Genomic DNA, 23,084 nt, shown 5'->3' with positions numbered 1-23,084 from the left:
ATCTTGGGACCGATAGAAATTGAACCAAATCTTCCTATCATTGCCTGTTATTGATATCTTGCACCAGAGATAGCCATCAAGTAGTGTTATGAATAAGCAGTTGCTTGCTAATTATCTTTTGGTACTATTAAAATATATTTTTCATAAGTGTGTCTTGTAACCATTAGATTTTTGAGCAATGCTTGTTTGTGTGGTTATTTTAGTAGAATGTGCTTGGATGAATGCTGTAGTGAAAAAAAAAAAGTTAAAGAGCTTTTCATGGGGCATTTCCAAAATCATGATTTATTGTATTTGTTGCCTGTTTTATGGAGGCTTAGGTGGGATAATTTTGAATTAATTTTAGAAGACTTTATAGAACAAGATAAGGATCTGTATACTCTATGATCTGTTGAGACTGCTTTCTATTTGTTGAGTACAGGAATTAATACATGATAAAGGATATCTGAAAAACATGCTTACTATTGAGTTTTTACCCCCTACTGTTATGTTTATATACTAATATTTAAATCTTTTTAGTTTTCTACTTGTATTTTTAGCTGTTAGAAATTATGACTTAAACATTGTTGATTGGTAGAGTATGTCAGTGTAGTTTTGAAAACTCATAGTATGATTTTTTTTATGTTCTATGTATTTATCTTTACCACCTCTTTAAAATTATTATGGGAAAGAAACTTTTTTTAATGAATCAGAATACGGTAGTGAATGCTATCTTAGGATGTGAAGGGTCTTACCAAGTACTTAGATTCATGTTCCTTCCATTAAATGCCAGTTCTGATGTTAATTCTTGTAAAAGAAAAATTTTAATTTTTCTCAAAATTACTCTATCTAGTAATCTCTGTCTCTCTCTCTCCCCTTCCCTCTCCAATCTCCCCCCCCCTCTCAAATGTGTAGGCTGACTATTCATATGTTGATAGCATGTCCATTACAATTCGAAGTACAGTAGAACCTAGGTTCTCTGAATGTCTCCCATCACTAACAATTTAGTTCTTGACCAAGTTGTTCACTGAAACAAAATGTCTCCCTTGTTGAACAAACTTGGGTTGTGGACACACGACCCTTTCATGCTGATACATCAGCAGGACAAAAAGCATCTCTCAGGCCATAAAGGAGAGAATGCCAGTCAGTTTACCAGGTTGTTAACATCTCAGGAAATGGTGCTGTGAATATTTTTGTTTTGTGTTTTGTTTTTGTTTTTGTTTTTTCTTTTTTTCTTTCATTGCTATCAAAATGGATGATTAGCACAATTTTAAAACATAAAGAGGCCATTAGGAGTGCTAATGTTGCTAAGGGTGTGAAAGAAACAATGATCACAGGCAAGTGAAGAGGTAGAAAAAACTGTTGTTGATTTGGAAAAACAAAAAGCAGTTAGCTGCATAGTATTCCATATACTATGTAGCTGTAAGAAAGAAAGATCTCTTACCCTTTGAGACCCTTTGAAATGACATGTAGAGACTTGGAGAGTATTATGCTAAGCGAAATAAGCTAGTCAGAGAAAGACAAATATCACATGATTTGACTTATATGTGGAATCTAATGAATTAATTAAATTGATGAACAAAACAGATCCAGAGACATGGAAACAAGAAACAGACTGACGAACCTTAGAAGGAAGGGGGTGGGGATGGGAAGAGATAAACCAAAGAACTTATATGCGTATATGCATAACCAGTGGACACAGACAGTGCCATGAAGGCTGAGGGGGCAGGAGTGGGGAGGAGGGTGGGGGAAACGAGGGACATCTGTAGTACTTTCAACAATAAAGATAAATTTAAAAAAGCAGTTAGCCAGTGACAGCATTTCAGAGGCAGTGATATGTGAAAAAGCAAAAATGCAGCATGCTGACCTGAAATTAAGGCTAGGTGGGGGTGGTTCGATAAATTTAAGAAAGGAAGTGTTTGTGTATAGATTAAACAGTACATTAGAAATACACTGTGTATAAAAGAGAGGTCAAAACAGAATCATTTGGGGGTCTGGAATGAATTAATTCAATTTACATTACTTGTAATGGTAAAAAATGATTCGATTTTTGAACAAACCGCTTCTTGAACAGCCTTCTGGAATGAATTAAGTTCAAGAACCGAGGTTCCACTGTATAGTACTTTAAATTATAAAATGAAATATGAATAAATGTTAAAATAACTATTTTAAAATCAAATAAGGGTTTTGTGTACATTTGTCATAGTGTGTTTGTTCAGAAATTTATGAAGCTGCTGGGGGAAAGGGACTGTGTGTACAGTTTTTATTGTGTAGAGAACCCTACATGGGCATGAGTACTGAATGAACATTATTTGATGGTGACAAGTATATTTATTGTACAGATTTTTCAAAATTATAATTATGTTTGTTGTAAATAGAAGAGGACATTTGTAGAAATATATATTGGGATATATAGAGAGCTGTTAAATAGGACACCGCTGTTTAATATATGTTTTTTGTTTTAGCTTATCTATTTTAGGCAAGGACATGAAGCTTATGTACGAGCTGTAAGGAAATCAAAAATATACAGCGTTAATTTACAAAAACAGCCATGGAATAAAATGGATCTCAGGGTAAGTTTGCCAAATTAATTAGTTATGCAATTGAAATAGCTTTGGAATTAAGGTACTTGCCTGTAGATTTTTTCTCAATTTCATGTGTATCTCACTTTATTTTGTGTCCAAGGTAAGATGATTATCATACTCGTATATAGCTGAGTGTTATGGGTCATGTTTTGTGTTCCAAAATTTATATGCCACCTATTATCTTGATTATTTGACCTAATTTCCTTGAAGCTTCATGTCTTGTAGTATTTTTACCATTCTATAATTAGAGCAAAGCAACAGTTCCCTGGTGTGGATATTTTCCTCAAAAGCTGTGTACATTCTGGAGGCTTTATAAACTGACTACATGTGTGGACTACAAATACCCTGGGGGTTCTGGCACTTTTAGGATATAGTAAATATCACAAATCACAAGAAGCTCAGAACTTTGTGGTGCTTTATGGATTACCTGTTTTGATATAGTACATATGTGGCTACATTGTATTGAGTAAAATAGGTATGTATATTTTTAGTATAATTTTAGAGAAGGATTTTCAGCCTATAAAGACATGTTCATTCATTTATACATATATACATACAAATAGACATAAGGATACATACACCATCATTTCTGTGTAGGTTTATATACAGGTGTTCTTTTGGGTTGTTGTTTTTTTAACTTGGAAAACAAGAGACTAAAGAGCAATTTTACAGTGGTTTTCCGGGTAAATTAAAAATTGGTGTGTGGTGATGCTTAGCAGAAATGATACAAACTACACATTAACTGAAATAAAGATTTAAACACTTACAAAAATTGTATTAAGGTTGTGAGATGCTGAAGTATCTTATTGAGTAAGCTTTATCATCTCCTGGGAGATAGGGATGCTACCATCTATTCTGAATCAGGTGAAAGTTGAGTTTTTTGGTTGTTTGTTTTAGAATCAGGGGAATGAATAAAACTCGATTTCTTATTTTAAATTCTAACCTTGTGGTTCTAGGAAATTATATGCGTAGTCAGCATGTGTGTGGTGCAAAAGCTTAGGCTTTGGAATAAGACCTGAATTTCAGTCGTAGTTCTGCTGTTTAATAGTGTAGAACTTTAAGCAAATCACTGTACCCATGAGGCTGTTTTGTCAACTGCTAAGAGTGACTAATAATCAATCTATAAGGGTGGTATTGTAAAACAATACTGTAGGTGTTAAAAAATGTGTGTCATTTCCCCAAACATACATGTACATGTCCACCTACAGTACTTACATACTGTATTTCTGGTAAGGGAGTGATTCTTAACCTGGCAGAGTATCATAGTCCCCTGGGGAGTATATATGTATGTATGTATGTATGTATGTGTGTATATATATATATATATATATATATATATATATATATATATATATATGACTGAGCTGTACCCCAGATCTACCGAATTCTATTCTATAGGACTAGGATTTAGGAACACGAATTTTAAAAAGTTTCCCAAGGGGATTTTGCTATGTATCCTTGGTTTAGAGCCCCACACTAAACTACAGCCTGTTATTAAAGGTCCAGAGCCATGTCTTATTACCTTTAACACTTAGTGGAGTTCCTAGTATTTGGTGTTTATTCAGATAATTTTTAAATTGTTCCAATAATAAGCAAATAATATGTAAATGTTAGAAAGTTATTTATATTGAAAGTAATAGTTTATTGGTATTCTCATAAATAGGAACAAGAGTTTGTCAAGATTGTAGGAATCAAATATGAAGTTGGACCACCTACACTATGCTGCTTGAAGCTTGCATTTCTGGACCCCATTTCAGGCAAAATGACTGGAGAGTCTTTTTCCATTAAGTGAGTCTCTCTCTCTGTCTGTCTCTCTCTATGTGTGTGTGTGTGTGTATGTGTGTGTATTAGTCCTTATTTTGTATTCTGCAGAGTATAAGACTTGATTAGAGAAAATACTAGAGCACTATAGGCTTAGAGTTTTAAAATACAACGTTTAATGTTTAATTCTTGGTTTGTGTTTTTACGTAACAGCCATATATATATATCCATATCTTATAGTGAGTGTATATAGGAAATGTATATTTTAACATAATGTGTGTATGTGTATATATATATGTTCATGAGTAAGTTACTTTTCTGAATTTATGCCTTCATTTATAAAATGGAAAGGTCATACTCACTTTGGCGGTACATATACTAAAATCGGAATGATACAGAGAAGATTAGCATGACCCTGGGCAAGGATGACACGAAAATTCATGGAGCATTCATATTTTTGGGTTGCAGGTTTGATCCCCAGCCCCCAGTTGGGGCATGTGCAGGACACAACCAGCCTGTTTCTCCCCCCACCCCCTTTCCCCCACCCTCCCGTCCACTCTTTCTAAAAATCAGTGGGGAAAAGTATCCTCAGGTGAAGATTAACAAAAAAAAAATGTAAATTTTAATATCTTCCTCAGGATTGTTGTGAGGAATAAAAGAAAAACCTTTGTAAGTACCTGAGAGTATGCTTGAAACATGCTAGTTGCTTTTATTTTTGTTAAAAACAGGAATAATTAGTCAATGGCACATTTCTTAAAGTTAAGTTTGAAATCTAACGAGATGAAATAACATTAATTCATACTTTTCTTAAAAAGTCCGTAGTAAAAATAACTCATACTAAACTTTATGAACCTTCTTGGACATGTTTATATCATCGAAGGAGGTAGAGCAGTAGACAGGGTACTCCCAAACAAATCAAAGTAGATGGAGTTTAATTTAAGTAAAGGCATTAGTGGGGACCTGAGTTTTACAACGTTTTGCTTAATGGCTACGCTGTAAACATACCCTGGATGTTTAGCAGGTGACATATACTATTATATCTGTATATTGGTTCATAGGTGCTTAATTTTCTGTACAGGTATCATGACATGCCAGATGTCATTGACTTCCTTGTGCTACATCAGTTTTATAATGAAGCCAAAGAAAGGAACTGGCAGATTGGTAAGTATAGAATTCTCACGTGTAATAGCTATTCAGTTTAAGCTAGAGTAACTTTTTAATTCTGATTTAAAAGAAATAAACTAATTTAACATGTAGCTGGAAAAAGCTCTTAGCCAGTTTGGAAAATTAAATTCAAATTTTTTTTTCAGTTATGTTTGGTGATTTTATACACATTGCATGTGTCACATAACCTCTAAACCTTCTGCAAATATCTAATCTGTTAGAATACAAGTCTAAAACTAAACTAAACTGAACTAAAAAGAAAATGATCAAAATGTCAGTTGTCCTAAAATAGAAGACTTAATATTTGTACTTTTAAACAGACCATTACTGATTGTGGTTTTCTTTCTTTCTCTTTCTCTCTTCCCCCTACAACAGCTCACTTGCTTGTCTTCTTTCTCTCTCTCTCTCTGTCTCTCTCTCTCTCTCTCTCCCTCCTTCCCTCACCCCTCCCTTTCCTCTTTTCTCCTCTTCCCCTCTCCTACTCCCTCCCTTCCCCTCCTTAGCTGTTTGATCTTGGGCAAGCTTTTAATCTCTCTGTGCCTCATTTCCATTATCTTTAAAATGGAAATCACATGACACCACATCTATAAGGTTGATGTGAGCAATAAATTAGTGAATATATAGAAAGCACTTAAAATGGTACCTGACACAGAGTAAACACTATGCAAATGTTTGCTGTTGGTACTTTTTTTTTTTCCACATTTTTTTTTATTAATTAATTTTTGTTACAGATGTTTCTCCTTTTCCCCCCACTGATTCCCCCCTCTCCCTCCCTCCCTACCCTTTCCCCAGTTTGTTGTCCATGTCCACTGTTCATGCATACATGCATATAAGTTCTGTGGTTTATCTCTTCCCCACCACCCCCCTATTTAGGGGATTGTCAGTCTGTATCCCATTTCCGCGTCTCTGGGACTACCCCCTTCCTCAGACTGTTATGTTCATTATATTCCACAAATAAGTGAGATCATATGAAACTTGTCTTTCTCTGTTTGGCTTGTTTTACTTAGGATGATACTTTCCAGGTCCCTCCATGTCGTCTCAAAGGATAAGAGGTCTTTCTTTCTTACAGCTGTGTAGTACTCCATTGTGTATCTGTACCACAGCTTTTTGATCCATTCGTCTACTGATGGACACTTGGGCTGTTTCCAGATCTTAGCGATTGTAAATAGTGCTGCTACAAACATGCTGTTGGTACTTTTAAATTATATTTTCTTATTTGGAAGAAAAGCTTTTGTCCACAGTGATTTGGTTTTGTAATCCTTAGCCATTTAGAATAGAAGACCTGTATGAAGTGATTTTAAAGGCAAAAAGCAAAAATGAGAAGAAACAAATGGTGTACATAGGTACAGTGCAAGAAGTGGTAGGCCTAGTGATGATTCCAGGTAATTGATAAAAATAGATGTAGTTGCATTTGTTTAAAAAAACATGGACATATGTGATTTATTTCAAAAGGATAACTAGTACCTAGAAATCAAAATCCTTAAAGAGGGTAAATAAAATTCACTTATTGGAAAACTCAGATTTAAACCTTTAACAGTGCTAGTTACAATACTACTGTATTCAATAAAAAAAAAAATTAGCAATTTAGCCTTGTCCAGTATGGCTCAGTTGGAGCGTTGTCCCATACACTGAAAGGTGGCAGGTTCAGTTCCCATTCAGGACACATACTCAGGTTGCAGGTTCAATCCCTGCTCAGGGCACTTACAGGAGGCAACCAGTTGATGTTTGTCTCACACACATATGTCTCTCTCTCTCTCTCTCTCTCTCTCTCTCTCTCTCTCTCTCTCTCTCCCCCCCATCCCTCTAAAATCAGTTCTAAAAGGTCTTTGGGTGAAGATTTAAAAAAAAACCTTAAAAATAACATTTTAGAGTGGGAACAGAGCTATTATTCTTAAGACCACCATTGTAAGAATTTCTAAAAACATTACAGGTGATAGATTCCGCAGTATAATAGATGATGCCTGGTGGTTTGGGACTGTGGAGAGTCAGCAGCCTTTTCAACCAGAATATCCTGATAGTTCTTTCCAGTGTTACAGTGTTCAGTAAGTACAGTTATGGTCTTTTATGCCTGATAGAATGCTAAAGTGCTATAGACTTTCTATAAACCCTGCCAGGAATAATACCATTTTATTGACTTATCTAGTCTTACCAGACCTATTATCTGTAAGAAAGTAATCATGATACCTATAAGGAAGGAATTTGATGATAAAGCAGGTAAATTTTACTGCTGAAACAAAGCAGGAACTGAAGGCTTACTTCTACCTCCCTTATGCTCATGTTTTCTTTTAAGTAAGTCTGTTTTAGACAAGAATTACTATTATTTCATGAGGAATACTGAAATTAATTTAGTGTTTAAAGTAATTGTTACAGCTGGAATATAGCAATGAATATTAGTGTGTAGGTTTTTATTTAATGGTGTGGATTGTAGATGGAAATGACTGTCTTATGTTTGGATGTGTTATTTATTTACAACATTTACTTTAGTTCTTCATGATATATTCCTAATTACTGAAGTTTTCTTGTCAAGCACGATAAGAACACATGTTTATTCTGTGAATATTGGCTTTTGTCTCCATATTGCAGATCAAAAGGGAATAATAAAATTCTGGAGATGTTGTAGTACTTAAGCTATTAGGATAAAGTACATTATCTCACAGAAATAAGTGAATCCCCCCCCCCCCTTTTTTTTTTAACATGAAAGGAATTTTCCAAAGATAGCTTTTTATTCTGTATCCTGGCTTAACACTGAGTATGTCCTTGACTGGAATAAATGAGAAAAGCCAATTAAAACTAAGAATAAGCTTACTGTTATCTAAGTTTCATACTGGCAGACCATGTTTTCTCTATGTGAGGTTTATTAAGTCATACAAATTATGCTATATATAAAAGTGTCATGTGAATTTGACTTGTATCTTGTTATTTTTTAATAGCTGGGACAATAATGAGAGAGAAAAGATGAGCCCCTGGGATATGGAGCCAATTCCAGAAGGAAGTAAATATGCTTTTAAAATGAATTATAATTCTTCTAAAAGAAAAATGACAATAGCATGATACTGGAAACTAATTGTTTCTGCTCTTTCCTCTTATCCATAGCTGCCTTTCCCGATGAAGTTGGTGCTGGTGTTCCTGTGTCCCAGGAGGAACTGACTGCTTTGCTATACAAACCCCAGGAAGGAGAGTGGGGGGCTCATTCCAGAGATGAGGAATGTGAACGGGTTATTCAGGGCATCAACCACCTTCTTTCCCTAGGTATGGTGAATATGAAAGAATATTAGGAGGGTGGGAGGGAAAACCAGCAAAATTTTAGGTTCTGCCAAAGGAAGTGCATTTTTTTCACTGTACACTTCTAACTCAAGAGGCACAGTGATTCTAGTTTTAACATTTTTATATGCTTGGCCAAGGTAATGAAAAACTGTCAGTTCTCTGGTGGCTTATAATAGTGAAGGCAGGTAAAGGTATGTTTTACTTTCTTGAGTCATTTGACTCTCTAGCTCTTTTATGAGCCTGACTTTGGGTTCTTTGATAAAGACAATGTTACTCACATAACTAGTTATATTTTCTAAAACATATCATTTGAGACATTCGGCATTTATCCAGAAAAAAAACAAATTTGAAATTAAGCACAGTCCTCCTTTAATTTTGTCTAATTTTACCTGATTTGAACCACTATATTATCAAGGAGTCTTAGATACTATGCCCAAATAAAAATAATAACATTATAACAATATTGGTCTAATATTTGCATAATGGAACCGCCATTTTATAAGTGTAGTATCTTGCCCCCCCTCCTTGTTTATATATGAATTTGCTTTGTTGACATGAAATGTTAATGATCTTTAATACTGCCTTTCTTGATTTTGGTAATATTGTAGATTTTGCCAGCCCTTTTGCTGTTCCAGTGGATCTCAGTGCCTATCCCTTGTATTGTACTGTAGTTGCATATCCAACTGACCTCAACACCATCAGGCGGAGACTTGAAAATCGCTTTTACAGGTCTGTTTAGTTTTATCATTTACTATAAAAGTCATAGCTTTATGTCTTGCTTTTCTTTTTGCGTAATGATATACTGAGATCTGTGTTTTAATAGTATACATAATCATTCAAAAGAGCCACTCCACAATTTATTCTAAAAATTTCAAACACTAATTTCCCTTTATTCGGTAGATTCTCAGTCTTCCAGGGTGAGAAGGGGTATGAAGGGAATGAGGCATGGGGAGAAAATTATGAGTAATACTAATCATGTGTGAAATGAAAACTAGTTAACTTGAGTTTATCAAAGACAGATTAAGTGGTTTGTGGATTCATCATGAGTAAGGTGCTACAGAGACTTTGAGCATGTGTAAAACCCCTGTTGAGGAATTTAGCAGCAGTTTATTACATTTAAGTACCAGCTCTGAAATGTGTATAGAAAAAGAGCCAGGTGGGTTTTTGGTTGGTTGTTTGTTTTCCCTTTGGTTTTAGTCAGAAGGGAGTAATTATGGGAAAGCTTTTGGTACCGCTCTCACCCCAGATTTCTCTGTGTCCTAACCACAGTTGTTCATGAACTGGTTATAACGAGTTGGGTGTATTTTATAATATTACCTATAATTTAATTCAATAATATATATCATAAAAATACTAGATAAAAATCTGTCCTTTTCTAAAACCTGTTTTTTTTCTTTCTTTTTTTTATCTCTTCTCCTGAAAACTAAACAGCCTTTTAACTTTATCTCAACAGTTTGTTTTTGTTTATTTGTAGTTGGTAAAATGACTATTTACCCATAATGTCCTGGGTCAGTTCTTTTCAAAGTTTTAATATACAGTCCAATAGTTCTAAATTCTTCCCTGTGCTTCAAATATTGTAACTGTATATGTTTATTAGTACATATCTATCACACACATGTGAGTTGTGTGTATTGGAACTCCTTTGACATATGATAATTAGGTACTTAGGTGTTCTATGTTGTATATTCCTAGAACAACTGAAGGTATTTTTAAATTAAATTATTTTTTCAATTATAGTTTTCATTCAGTATTATTTTATGTTAGTTTCACGTGTCACAGAAGGTATTTTTTATTTCACAGGAGAATATCAGCATTAATGTGGGAAGTACGCTACATTGAACATAATGCCAGGACCTTCAATGAGCCAGACAGTCCTATAGTAAAAGCAGCCAAAATTGTAACTGATGTCTTACTTCGATTTATTGGGTAAGAAGCAGCTTTATTTTCTATAGGAACAGACTTCTGATTTTGTAAAATTTATTGAAATGTATTTTGACTTATCATATTTCTTAGGGACCAGAGCTGTACTGATATACTGGATACTTATAATAAAATTAAAGCAGAGGAACTAAACAGTACTGATGCAGAAGAGGTAAGAATTGCAGCATTGGTGGGCATGCATTCCTTTTCTGTTATTTGAAGTACAGTAAGTATTACATGTGGGTTTTATAAGCATTGAAGCTGATTGCTAAAAGCTGGCTAAAAACTTACATCATTTTATATTAAACTATTTAATTTGTATTTAGATAACATATATCAAAAAGGTAGTAGTGCTACAATGTTCAGTCAGAGACAGATGTCCAGTCATCCTGTTGACTTGGTGGGTTTCAGTGATGAGAAATCAAGACTTCATATTAGACCCCTTAGAAACAGGACAAAGCACTAAATATATATACATTTTTTATCCTCGCCCGAGGATATTTTTCCATTTATTTTCAGATAGAGTGGGCAGGGGGACGGAGAGAGAGAGAGAAACAGAAACATCAATGTGAGAGAGACACACTGATTGATTGCCTCCCGACCAGGCTAGGAACCGAACCAAAACTGAGGTACATGCCCTTGACCGGAATCGAACTGGTGACCCTTTGGTTCATGGGCTGACGCTCTAACTGCTGAGCCAAACTGGCCAGAGCTAAAGCACTAAATATTTTAAAAGTGGTTAGTTGAGGAAAAATTTAATAGGGATTCATTTTCTACACAGATATGTAAAATATTAACGTATTTTAAAATTTCAAGTTTCAAAATCTACATTTTTAGTAGTTTCATGGAGTTGCTATTTGATTTATTTATGAAAATTTGCTAACATAAACCAGTTTTTCTTAATGAAATGAAATTAATATTGTCAGCAAACCCTCACTTCTGATTTCCCCACCCAGTCATGTCCCTAATGTACATGAAGCCATTTGTGACTGGAGACTATGATAGAGAAACAAAAACCAAGATAAGAGGCTGAAGCAATAATGGAGAATGATAATTCAGAAATCTTTAGTGGAAGACAATTCATCACATGGATGAGTGACTCAAATTTGTTAAATTCTATTGTAGTGGCTATTGTACAGAGATGTCACCTTTTTATATTGTCTCTACTCTTAATCTTCACAATGGTAAATTGTCATTGTTTTTTACTCTTTAACGAAAGCGTGTCTGACTAGAAAATGTATTAAAGTTAATTGTTATTTACATAATAAAAACAAATATGCAAATTAGGTATTATCCTCCTAAAACTAATGAAAAATGTATCATTCTTATTCCTGATATTTTCTCTAATCTTTCTCATAAGTGCATTTTGACTCAGGATTTCATGTAGCAAGAATTTCTCCTCAGAGTAAGCACCACTTGGGTTAAAATAGAAAATAAAAGTAGAATATAATTAAACAGCTTTATTCTTTTGATGAGAACATTTAAGTTTTGTCTTAGCAAGTTTTAATTATATAATACAGTGTTATCCATATAGTCACCATGTTTTATTTTAGATCCTTAGTCTTAGACCTTATTCATCTTATAGCTGTAAGTTTGCACCCTTTTAGCAACCTTTCCCTATTTCCCCTACTATCCTACACTTAGCACTATTTCTTTCTCTGTCTGGCTTATTTCACTTAGCATAAATAATGTCCTTGAGGTCCATTCACGTAGTCACAAATGGCAAGATTACCTTCTTTCTCAAGGCTGAATAATATTCTATTGTGTGTGTGTATATGTGTGTGTATACACATATCAATCACACCTTCTTTATCCATTCATCTCTTCCCATACACTTAGGTTGTTATCATATCTTGACTATTGTGAATAATGCTGCAGTGAATCTCTAGGGTTATATTGATAAGTATTTATTTATTGGCATTTTATTCTTTATTTCTATGGTCCCCTCTTTCTTTGTTTTCTTCTTAAAGAAGACCTTTTAACATTTTTTTGTAGAACTGGTTTGGTGGGAGTTAACTCCTTTAGCTTTCTTCTTGTCTGTGAAGGTTTATATTTCTCCTTCAGTTTCAAATCATAGCCTTGCTAGGTAAAGTAGTCTTGGTTGTAAGCCCTTGCTTTTCATCACTTTGAATATTACATGCCAATCCCTTCTGGCCTGAAATGTTTTTGTTGAGTAATCAACTGGCAGTCTTATGGGAGTTCCCTTGTAGGTAAATATGTCTTTCTCTTGATGCTTTTAATATTCTCTCTTTATCTTTCACCTTTGCCATTTTAATTATGATGTGTTGGTGTGAACCTCTTTGGGTTCATCTTTTTGGGACTCTCTGTGTTTTCTGGACTTGTGTGTCTTTTTTCTTATCATTTTAAGAAAGTGTTTCCTTATCATTTCTCTTTTTTTTTTTAAAGATCAGTTTATTATTTGTTTAAGCGTGTTCTTGATTTCTTGCTTTCTCCCTTCTCATTTTGGTACCCCTAAGATGTGAATGTTGTTATGCTTGATGTTGTCTCAGAGGTCCTGTAGGCTTTCCTCATTCTTTAAATTATTTTTTCTTTTTGTTGCTCTGCTTATGTGTTTTCTGCTACCTTGACTTTCAAATTGCTGATTCAGTCCTCTGCTTCATCTAACCTGCCATTTACCCCTTCTATTATATTCTTTATACACACACACACACACACATATTTTTTTTTTTTTACAGAGGAAGGGGGAGGGAGAGAGAGACAGAAACATTGATGGGCCACCTCCTGTATGCCTCTCACTGGGAATCGAGCCTGCAACCTGGGCATGTGCCCTGACTGGGAATTTAGCTGGCAACCTCTCGGTGCATGGGACGATGCTCAATCCATTGAGCCACACCAGGCAGGCTAGTGTATTCTTTTTTTTGTTGTTGTTAATCCTCACACAAGGAGGTTTTACATTGATTTTTTTTTTTCCAGATAGAGTGGAAGGGAGAAAGGGAGAGGGAGAGAGAAACATCAGTTGGTTGCCTCCTGCATGACCCAGAGGGTTCGGGGATCGAACCTGCAACCCAGGCACATGCCCTTGACCAGGAATTGAACCCATGACCCATTATTCTACAGACCAAAGCTCTAACCGCTGAGTCAAACCAGTCAGGACTAGTGTATTCTTTATTTCAGATATTTTATTCTTAATTTTTATGGTTTTTAAAAATGAATTCTAGAACCTTTTTAATGCTTACTATTTCTTTGTTTTAGTTCTCACTGAGATCATTCTTACCCTAAGGTCCTTGGGCATTCTTTCTGTCTGGACCGCAGGCCGACGCTCTAACCTCTGAGCCAAACTGGCCAGGGCTCCTTGGGCATTCTTATAACCATTGGTTTAATCTCTGCGTCTGTTATCTTGGTTACTTCCATTCCATTTATCTTTTTCTGAGAACTTCTCTTGTTCTTTTGCTTGGGGAATATTTCTTTGTCTTCCCCATTTTGTCTGTCTGTAGTAGATAGATCTGTTATGACTGCCAAACTTGTTATGATGGCTTTAGGATAAATTGATGTGTTGGACTGAATTGCACAATCTTCCATGTCATTTTGGCTCTTTGCTCCAGGCATATTTCTTTTCTGTTACTGCATGCTCCTGTTCTAGTTAACTTTTCAATGCTGCTAGCCTTTTTGCGGTTGGCATTGAACCCTTTAGGCAGGCTTACTTGAAGGTAAACCTTGCTAATTATGTATGAGTCACCGTGCAGGAACTGTTCCTTGAGGCAGAATTGTTCCCAGCAGGGTCTGGTGCCTGTTGGAATTCTCCTTTGGGTGTGTTACTTCTGTGGCTAGTTGGATTGACCTCTAGTATGGTCTGAAGCCCACCACTTGTTTGTTCTGGGTCCACTTGGAGAGGGTTCAGGTACAGGTCGATGTCAGTTATTGTATATGACTGATTTATGCTCTCTGTCTGGAACTACCCCACTATTCATTGTTTGTGACTGCATCTACTGAGCCTGTGTGTGCGTGGGAGCAGGCATACTGTGTAAAAGTGTCGGATTCCTCCAGTTTAGAGTTGGGAGCAGATCTGTAAAATGTCTGAGGCTCTCCAATGTTGGTCTTCACCTGTCAGCTCCTCCGCCTTCTCCCGAGGTTGCCTGGTCTTCCTCTAGAGCCTTCTGAAGAAAGGCTGTAGAGTGGGCCAAGGCTGGCCATGACCCACAGACACTTCCATGGCTTGTGAACTCATACTCAGTAGGGCCAAAAGACCGGGGTCCAGATGATGGGGCTAGTGGGTCCTCTACTTGGGGGCTGTGCAGTCATGTAGTCAGTTAGGGGAAAGTGGCCCCTATTCCAGAGCCAAACCACTCAGTCTCTGCCAGAGACTCCAACTCTAGCTCCCCCAGAAGGAGTGTGCTGCAGGTTCAAGTTTGGTGCATCCCAGCCATCCCCTCTGGAGGAGCAAGCTCAACTAGTAGGAGCTACAAAAGTATCTCCCATTGAGGGTGGTGCTCTGCTGGACTGCAGGATGGGGCTAAGCACTCCGTCCTGGTCCCAGTGTGTCTTCGAGGGAGACAAACTCCAAATGCCCCAGGTGCAAGCAGCCCTCCTTTCCCCCTGTGGAGCTGAACTCAGCAGGGCCGGGTAAGTGGTACTTGGGACGGCAGATCCAAACAATCTTTAGAAGGGGTGGCACTTCTTCCTCTTCTTGGGATAGCACAGGCTGAGCTCACAGGGTGTATAAGAGTGGCCCCTTTGTGATACAGCCACACAATGCAGCACCCACCCATCTGATTCATGGAAAAAAGCCTCCCTGAGAGACTTGTTCCAATGTCTCAGCTCTGCATGGTAGTCTGATCCCCCTGTGTGACTGAAGGGCAGGCCAAATGATTTGACAGGGTGGGGATGGCTGGCTGTGTGCTCAAGGTGGAGAAGAATGGTCCCCTTTCCAAAGCTACACAGTACAATTACTGTCTGAGTCTCTGCCGAGAGCTTCCCCAGAAACGAGCACCCCAAAGGCCCTTGCTGCGTGTAACCAACAGACTCCCTCTGCAGGGTTGGAGCACAGCAGAATGGTGTTGCCAGTAGCTTGAGGACCGGCAGTGCACTCCCTGGGGTGGTGCTGTAACAGGAGGAGTGCTTGACCCTGGGAAGGCAGCTCTTGGGTCTCCAGCAGACACCCTTCTCTCCCAGGTGGTCTGAATCCACAGTGATTTTCAACACCAGATGCTATGTAGGCCCATCTTCCTGTCTTTGTTGTTCTGGGTTGGGTATCCCTGTGTGGGGTTGAGAACCCATGCTCCTGGGAGTAGGGAGTTTTACAGCTGTGATATCCCTCCAGCTGCTTCTCAGCTGCCACAGATGGTTGTGGGGGCCAGCCCTTTCTACATCTCTGCTCTTAACAGTTTCGGTGTGGCTTCTTATGTAAATCGTTGGTTATTGTATTTCAGTTCAGCTAACTTTCAGTTGGTCATTCAGGTCCATTGGTTTATAATTTAGCTGTAAATCCGGTTTGGCTCCAGGAACGGTGAGTGTAGCTTCCACTCCTTTGTAGCAATGTTGGAATCTCTTTGTTTTGTTGATGGTTTCCTTTGCTGAAAAACGTTTTAGTTTAATGTAGTCCCACTTGTTTGTTTTTCGTTTTGTGTCCTTTTGCTTTCTTGCTTTGGTTGCCTCTTGATTTTTGTCAAATACTAAAAATAATTTCCAAGATCTTTGTCAAGGAGCTTTACCCACTGTGCTTTCTGGAGTTTTATGGTTTTATGTCTTACACCCAAGTTTTTAAATTTATTTTGAGTTGAGTTTTATGTATGGTGTAAGATAGAGGTCTAATTTTGTTATTTTGCATATGGATATTGAATTTTCTCAGCATCGTTTCTTGAAGGAATTATTCTTTCCCCATTGTATAGTCTTTGTTCCTTTGTTATAATATGTCCATGGGCTTATTTCTGTGCTCTCTATTCTGTTCCACTGATCTATGTGTCTATTTTTCTTTTGCCAATACAATACTGTTTTGATTACTATAGCTTTGTAGTATAGTTTGAAATCAGGAAGTATGACGCCTACACCTTTGTTTTTCTGTCTCAAGATTGCTTTGGCTATTAGGAGTAATTTTTGGTGGTTCCAAACAAATTTTAGAAGTGCTTGTTTTTCTTGTTTCTGTGAAAAAATGCCGTTGTAATTTCATAGGGGTTGCATTGGATCTGCATATTACTTTGGGTAGTGTGGGCATTTTAACAATATTTTTTCATATAATCCATGAGCACAAAGTATCTTTCCATTTACAATTTCTTTCATCAGTGTTTTATACTTTTCAGTGTACAGATCTTGGTTTCGGTTTATTTTTAGGTATTTTCTTATTTTTGATGAAATTTTAGGTTGGATTGTTTTGTTTTTTTAATTTTGCTGTTAGTGTCTAGAAACACAACTTGTCTTTGTATAATTTTGTATCCTGCATCTTGACTGATTTTGTTTATTAGTTCTAACAGTTTCTTGGCATAGTCTTTAGGGTTTATATAATATAATATCATGTCATCTGCTAATAGAGACAGTTTTACTTTTTCTTTTCTGATTTGGATGCATTTTGCTTTTCTGGCATAATTGCTCTAGCTGGGACTTCCAATACTATATTAAATAAAAGTGTCTAGAGTGGGCATCCTTATCGTGTTTCTGATCTAAGAGGAAAAGCTTTAACCGTTTCACTGTTGACCATGATGTTAGCTGAGGACTTGTTATATATGGCCTTTATTATTTTGAGGTACATTTCCTCCTCTATACCTAGTTTGTTGAGAATTTTTATCATAAATGGATATTGCTCTCCTCAGAGGAGCACTCCTTGAGTTATGATAGAAAATTAAAGTAAAATGTAATTCAGCAACTTTATTTATTGGAAGAGGTTACCAATACCTCATGTGCTACTTTTTTTTTCCTTCTAGGCATTACTTATGCATTTACCATCACCAGGTGAACAGTGGTGTGTGGGCCTTGCCTCTGTGTACTAAACAATTATCCTTCAGAGAGATACTTAACCGAATCTTAGGTTTTAATGCACATTCGTATTTTCCCTGCTGAAGACAAATGTATTTCGTGACATATCAAATGACCAATCATGAGTAATTCATATTAATTTAGCATGTCATATAAAGCAAGTTTTGTTTAGATACTAACATTTAGGTACATGTTCAGATACCAGTCACTATACTTTTCCCCTTATTTCCCATTTTGATTGAAAGTAAAACCCTGTTTACTCTTCTCCCAGTATATTTTCCAGCTTGTATACAGTTAGTATATGCAGTGAATGTCCCTCCAACCTTTGTTCTGCTGCCTGCTTCAATGAGGGAGTTAATTGTGATTGTACTTGTCATTTCTTTGTGAGTGTTCATCTAATTTATAAGACTTTGAATATAACTTCACATCTCCCTCTCTTCCTTTTTTAATTTTAGGATACAGAAATGGTTGATTTAGATTCAGATGGCCCTGGTACTTCATCTGGACGAAGGGTGAGTGCATAAATGATAAGAAAAATTTTCAGGCTTCTTGAGTGAGGGATCCCTAAGACCAACTCATGTATTTGAAAAGTTTCTAGACAGACTCAATGTGCTCAGTATATATAGTTGTTATTCATTGCTGAGTTTTATTACAGCAACTCAGTAAAGATACACAGCTGAATCACAGGAGAAAAGACACAGGCAAAGTCTGAAAGAATCCATGTGCAATCTTTTTTATGCTTTCTCCCTCCTTTGAGGGGCCACACAGAGCCCACTCTTCCCCCCAAATTGAAAATGTAACAACATGTGTGTGATTAGAAACTCAGTCTCTACAGAATTTATTGAGAGCTGATTGTGTAGACACCATCTGACTAGCACATGCCAAGATTCCAGAATCCCAGAAAGCAGGAAAGCACAGGAAAAGCATCAGAAACCAGGTGTTCAACACTGATCACATTGTTTGTAGAAACTGTGTAGATAGAGCAGACCACATTTATTATTTTGGAAAGAGTTCAGGTGCCAAGTTCTTAGATGCCAGTCACCGGCCAACCTTGCAAGCAAGCCATACTAAAGATAGCAGCGTCAGGTCGGTTATGTTAACTCTGTACTGCAAACTTTCCCTCTATAATAATTAGACAAATATTTGTTTAAATGAGGGAAAATTTTCCTTTGAAATACTGAAAGAGCTCATATAAAAAGGCATGAAATAGTAAAGGCTAACATTTATCATGACCATAAAGGATTTATTTATTTGTGTGTGTGTAGTTCAAGTGTTATTTTGAGAAGATTATGGGATTATGGTGCCATAGTCAAGTACACTTAACTACCAGCAGATACTAAGGCATTAAAGTTTTTAGCTTTGTGAAAGAAAAATAATTTGTTCCCCTGTGTTTATTTGAGGTTCAGATTTCTTAACATGAAAATTTATAATAGTAGAATTCTTGGTATTTTCATGAGTATAAGACCTAGTTTTTATTTGTTTATATTTTTCCAAGGAGAATGATTTCTAATCTAAACTTAGGCTTACTTTTTTCATCAAAGATATAAGCACGAAAACTTCAATTAAGAAACTTTTAAATAGCAGCTGTTCTATCTTAGATTGATATGTTCACATTCGAAAAACAGGAGAAAATCAATGAAGAGTGAAGGAAAGAGCTGTTAGATATAATTCTATTAAAATCTACAGGTTAAATGCCGAGGCAGAAGACAGTCTTTAAAGTGTAATCCTGATGCTTGGAGAAAACAATGCAAAGAACTGTTGAGCCTCATTTATGAACGTGAAGACTCAGAGCCATTTCGACAGCCAGCTGATCATCTTTCTTACCCAGTAAGTGTACAGTTGCTTAAATAACTGCCAATATATAATTTTCCATAAATGTCTGCTAAGATCTAGTTAAGAGCGCCTTTTTCCCTTCCTTCCTACCTTCTCTCCCCCTCTCTCCTTCCTTCCTTGTTTGTGAATCTTTGAATTGTGAAAGTGGGTAGTGTAATTATTTATGACTTGTTAAAATGCCTGTCATTTACTTTATATGTAAATAATACATTTGTAAACCTAATTTGAATCTAAATATCTTTGCCAATGATGTGTTATAGAATTGTACACTTGACACCTATATAGTTAACCAATGTCATCCCAATAAATTTAATTAAAAAATAAAAAATAAATATCATTGCGAGATCTTCTGCTTTTAGTTTGGATATTTGTTTACTATATTTCACTAACTTCTAATACACACTACACACGGCAGACCCCTGGTAACATGCGTCAGCCTTAAATGTTAATAATTTATGTTTGATTTATGTTAATAATTTAACTTTGTTATCCAATGTGATTACTTACCAACACACTGTATTACTTTTTTTTTTTATCCTCACCCGAGGACATTTTTCCACTTTTTTGTTCAGATAGAGTGGGAGAGAGAGAGAGGAAGAGAGAGAAACATTGACGTGAAAGGGACACATCGAGTGGCTGCCACCCTCACGACCAACCAGGGCCGGGAACAAACTGCAACCGAGGTACATGCCCTTAGCAGGAACCGAACCCGGGTCTCTCTGGACCGCAGACCGATACTCTAACCGCTGAGCAAAACCATCCGGGGCTGTATTACTTTTAATCAAAGATATAAACATGAGAACTTCAATTATAGGATTCTAATAGTGTTATCTGTTTATATATTGAATAACCTTTTAATATAGATACCTAATCTATTTTAACTTATTCAGAGAAAAGGTACAACAAACTTTCAGAGATACATCAGACCATCCTCTGAAATTAGTAAACATTAGTATTCTCTACTTACACAGGTTTAAGTTGGGACAAACTATTCCAATAATAAACAGGATTATGTTTAACAAAGCTTGTCTGTTCATTTGTAGGGAGTTTGGGTGGAATAAATTAGTCTTCTGTTTTCATAGCAGAGGAGAATGATGACTGTAGAATTCCTTCATCTTAAAGTATAGTCAGTAAAAACATTCTTCCTATTTATGGATCTTTGAACCTTGAGTAATAATTGTATTGCAATTCTTCATATTTTGTTTGGTGGTCTAGAAATGCAATATATTGTCTTTACCCTAATAGGGCCATCAAGAGCAAGAGGGGGAACCCTCAGGGTCAATTGTTCTGGAAAGACAACAAGATCCATCTCTTTCGGAGGTAGGCCTAGTAGTCTCTTAAAAGATATGTGCTGTTTTTGTTTTGTTTTGTATTTGTTAATCCTCACCCAAGGATATTGTCCATTTATTTTTTAGAGAGAGAGGAAGGGGGGGGAGAGAGAGAGAGAGAGAGAGAGAGAGAGAGAGAGAGAGAGAAACTTCAATGTGAGAGACACATTGATTGGTTACCTCCTGCACACCTGACCAGGGCCAGGGATTGAACCTGCAGCCCAGGTAAGTGTTCTTGACTGGGAATTGAACCCGAGACCCTTCTGTGCACGGTCCGACACTCTAACCACTGAGAAACACAAGCCAGGGCCATGCTGGTTATCTTTATATTGTTTCACTTTTTAAAAGCTCCGTATTATAAATAAAAGTTTTATAACTTGTAAAGTTGTTTTCCAACTCTGCTCACTCCATTTTTACCTTCGTTTGATTTTTCTGGTTGTTTATTTTCCGTTTTTTTTGTTTTTTTTTTTTAAATCGGCACATGTTCTCAAGAGGGTGTCCTTTGTACCATCTGCATATATGGTAGATATTTGTTTCTATAGATCTAAAGCTACTGGAGCATAGTAGAAAACATCAATTACACACTATAATTATGTCTGTATTGCAGCTGAGTATTCCCACTGGGGTTCATCATACTACACAAAGTTCCAACATTTTTGTTCTATGAAAATTTTTATTTCCATAAGCCCTGCTGTGTTGGAATATACTTTTGATTTTTATGATTTAAGCAAAAAAAAAAAAAAAATTTAAGACAGGCTAAGAGCAGTTGTGGTTTCTCATGTTTTCACTTTTTGTATTCTTCCTCTGCCTCTTGTTGTGGTTCTTTGCTCATTCGGGAGAAATGTGGTGATTTTAATTCTCAATGTTTCTAAATAGGACGAGGGATCTAACACTGACAATGGCTTTTACTTTCAAATATGTTCATTTATTGATGGCTGTGGTACATATAGGTATATATACATTTCAGATGCACTTCCATAGGATAACCCTAGAAATATCTTTACTGGATTTGAAAGATTTAGGTTAAAATAAAATCTTCCTCTAAATCAAAATCAAACTAATTCTAAATATATGAAAATGAAGACCTTATATGAAGCAAAACTATCACATTTATTAAAATCAGAATGATAGGAGAAAGCACAGATGTGACCAATTTGACTTTGACCTTTAACTAAAGACATCTTAAGTAGAATGCCTTCCTAGCCAGGAATGTCTTGGAAATATGTAGCTCATTTGTAACATGCAACTATTTAATTATATGCAAATTATCCAATCTTCTACTTACATTGAGCAGTTTGCCAGGGAATTGGGGTTATTTCAGCCTTTAAGGAAGAAATGAAATTTCATATTATGGACTCTGTAGGGATGAAGCCAGTGGCTATGGGTTTTCATTTTTGGTTCTTGAGAGAGTCATATGGTTATGGATTGCCCTGTGAGGGTTATAACCCTCCCATACCCCCTTGCTGCTTTTCTGAGCCAACAAAATAGCTCTGTTAGATGTATCCTCGTTGGGGGGAGGCAGTTAGCAAATTGAAAAGTGACTAGTCTGTTTATTTCATGGAGATCTGGTGATGCAAATCTCAGTGCCATTGTATTATGTAGTATGTATTTAATAACACATTCTTCTTTATAGGATTATCAAGGTGTTATAGACACTCCTATGGACTTCAGCACTGTGAAAGAAACTTTGGAAGCAGGAAACTATGGTAGTCCTCTGGAATTTTATAAGGATGTTCGCCAAATATTCAGCAATTCCAAAGCTTATACCTCTAATAAAAAATCAAGGGTATGTAAAACCTATATTAGATGGATTAATCCTCCTAGCATTTAGTTATATATATATTATCAGACAAATTTTTCTTTCACCATTTTAAAAATTGCTAAAAAAGTATATACTGCAATTCTGACATCGCTACTGAAGTTTGATTCTCAGTATTTCTCTGACAGTTTATTCGGCATGCATAACGACACGTTTAGCATAGTCGTTCTGGAATTAAGCACCTCTTTCTTTCTTCTACCTGCCTCATCTGTACTCTTTATTAATATTTTATATCTGTCAGAGAGTGGGCAAGGGATGGAGAACTCGTAATTTAAGTAACCGTTAATATTTCCAATAAATAATTTTATAAATAAAAGTGGTTAACAGTATTAATTGATATAAAATATTTGGATAAGCTCTGAATATTTATGTTCCCTTTATTATGACAAATAGCGAACCATATTGGGAAGTTATAGATGTTTATTTATACTTATATTTAGTACTTTCTCTTTGTTTTGTCAGAACTTAAATATCTTAAGAACAAAAAAGTAGTAATAATAATTTCTGTGT

At 36.1% G+C, this 23,084-nt stretch overlaps 1 protein-coding gene and 1 non-coding gene across 2 annotated transcripts in view; both read left to right on the top strand.

Moving 5' to 3' along the window:
* BRWD3 (bromodomain and WD repeat domain containing 3) overlaps positions 1-23,084 on the top strand; it is a 114,175-nt gene that overhangs the window by 79,457 nt on the left and 11,634 nt on the right. The window contains exons 25-37 of the mRNA XM_036270318.1: positions 2,442-2,549; positions 4,225-4,349; positions 5,401-5,483; positions 7,417-7,528; positions 8,417-8,478; positions 8,580-8,735; positions 9,359-9,479; positions 10,551-10,676; positions 10,764-10,842; positions 18,050-18,106; positions 19,281-19,421; positions 20,673-20,747; positions 22,389-22,541. Coding sequence (XP_036126211.1) covers positions 2,442-2,549; positions 4,225-4,349; positions 5,401-5,483; positions 7,417-7,528; positions 8,417-8,478; positions 8,580-8,735; positions 9,359-9,479; positions 10,551-10,676; positions 10,764-10,842; positions 18,050-18,106; positions 19,281-19,421; positions 20,673-20,747; positions 22,389-22,541 — 1,398 coding nt within the window. The remainder of the gene's footprint in view (positions 1-2,441; positions 2,550-4,224; positions 4,350-5,400; positions 5,484-7,416; positions 7,529-8,416; positions 8,479-8,579; positions 8,736-9,358; positions 9,480-10,550; positions 10,677-10,763; positions 10,843-18,049; positions 18,107-19,280; positions 19,422-20,672; positions 20,748-22,388; positions 22,542-23,084) is intronic.
* Positions 4,677-4,782, top strand: LOC118636779. Its single transcript, XR_004960762.1, has one exon. It is a non-coding gene; the product is annotated as a U6 spliceosomal RNA (small nuclear RNA).

This window comes from Molossus molossus, unplaced genomic scaffold (genome assembly GCF_014108415.1).
Source record: "Molossus molossus isolate mMolMol1 unplaced genomic scaffold, mMolMol1.p scaffold_m16_p_2, whole genome shotgun sequence".
Taxonomy (NCBI): Eukaryota; Metazoa; Chordata; class Mammalia; order Chiroptera; family Molossidae; genus Molossus; species Molossus molossus.
The sequence above is the reverse complement of the archived record's forward strand: the minus strand, read 5'-3'. Positions and strand labels throughout refer to the sequence as shown.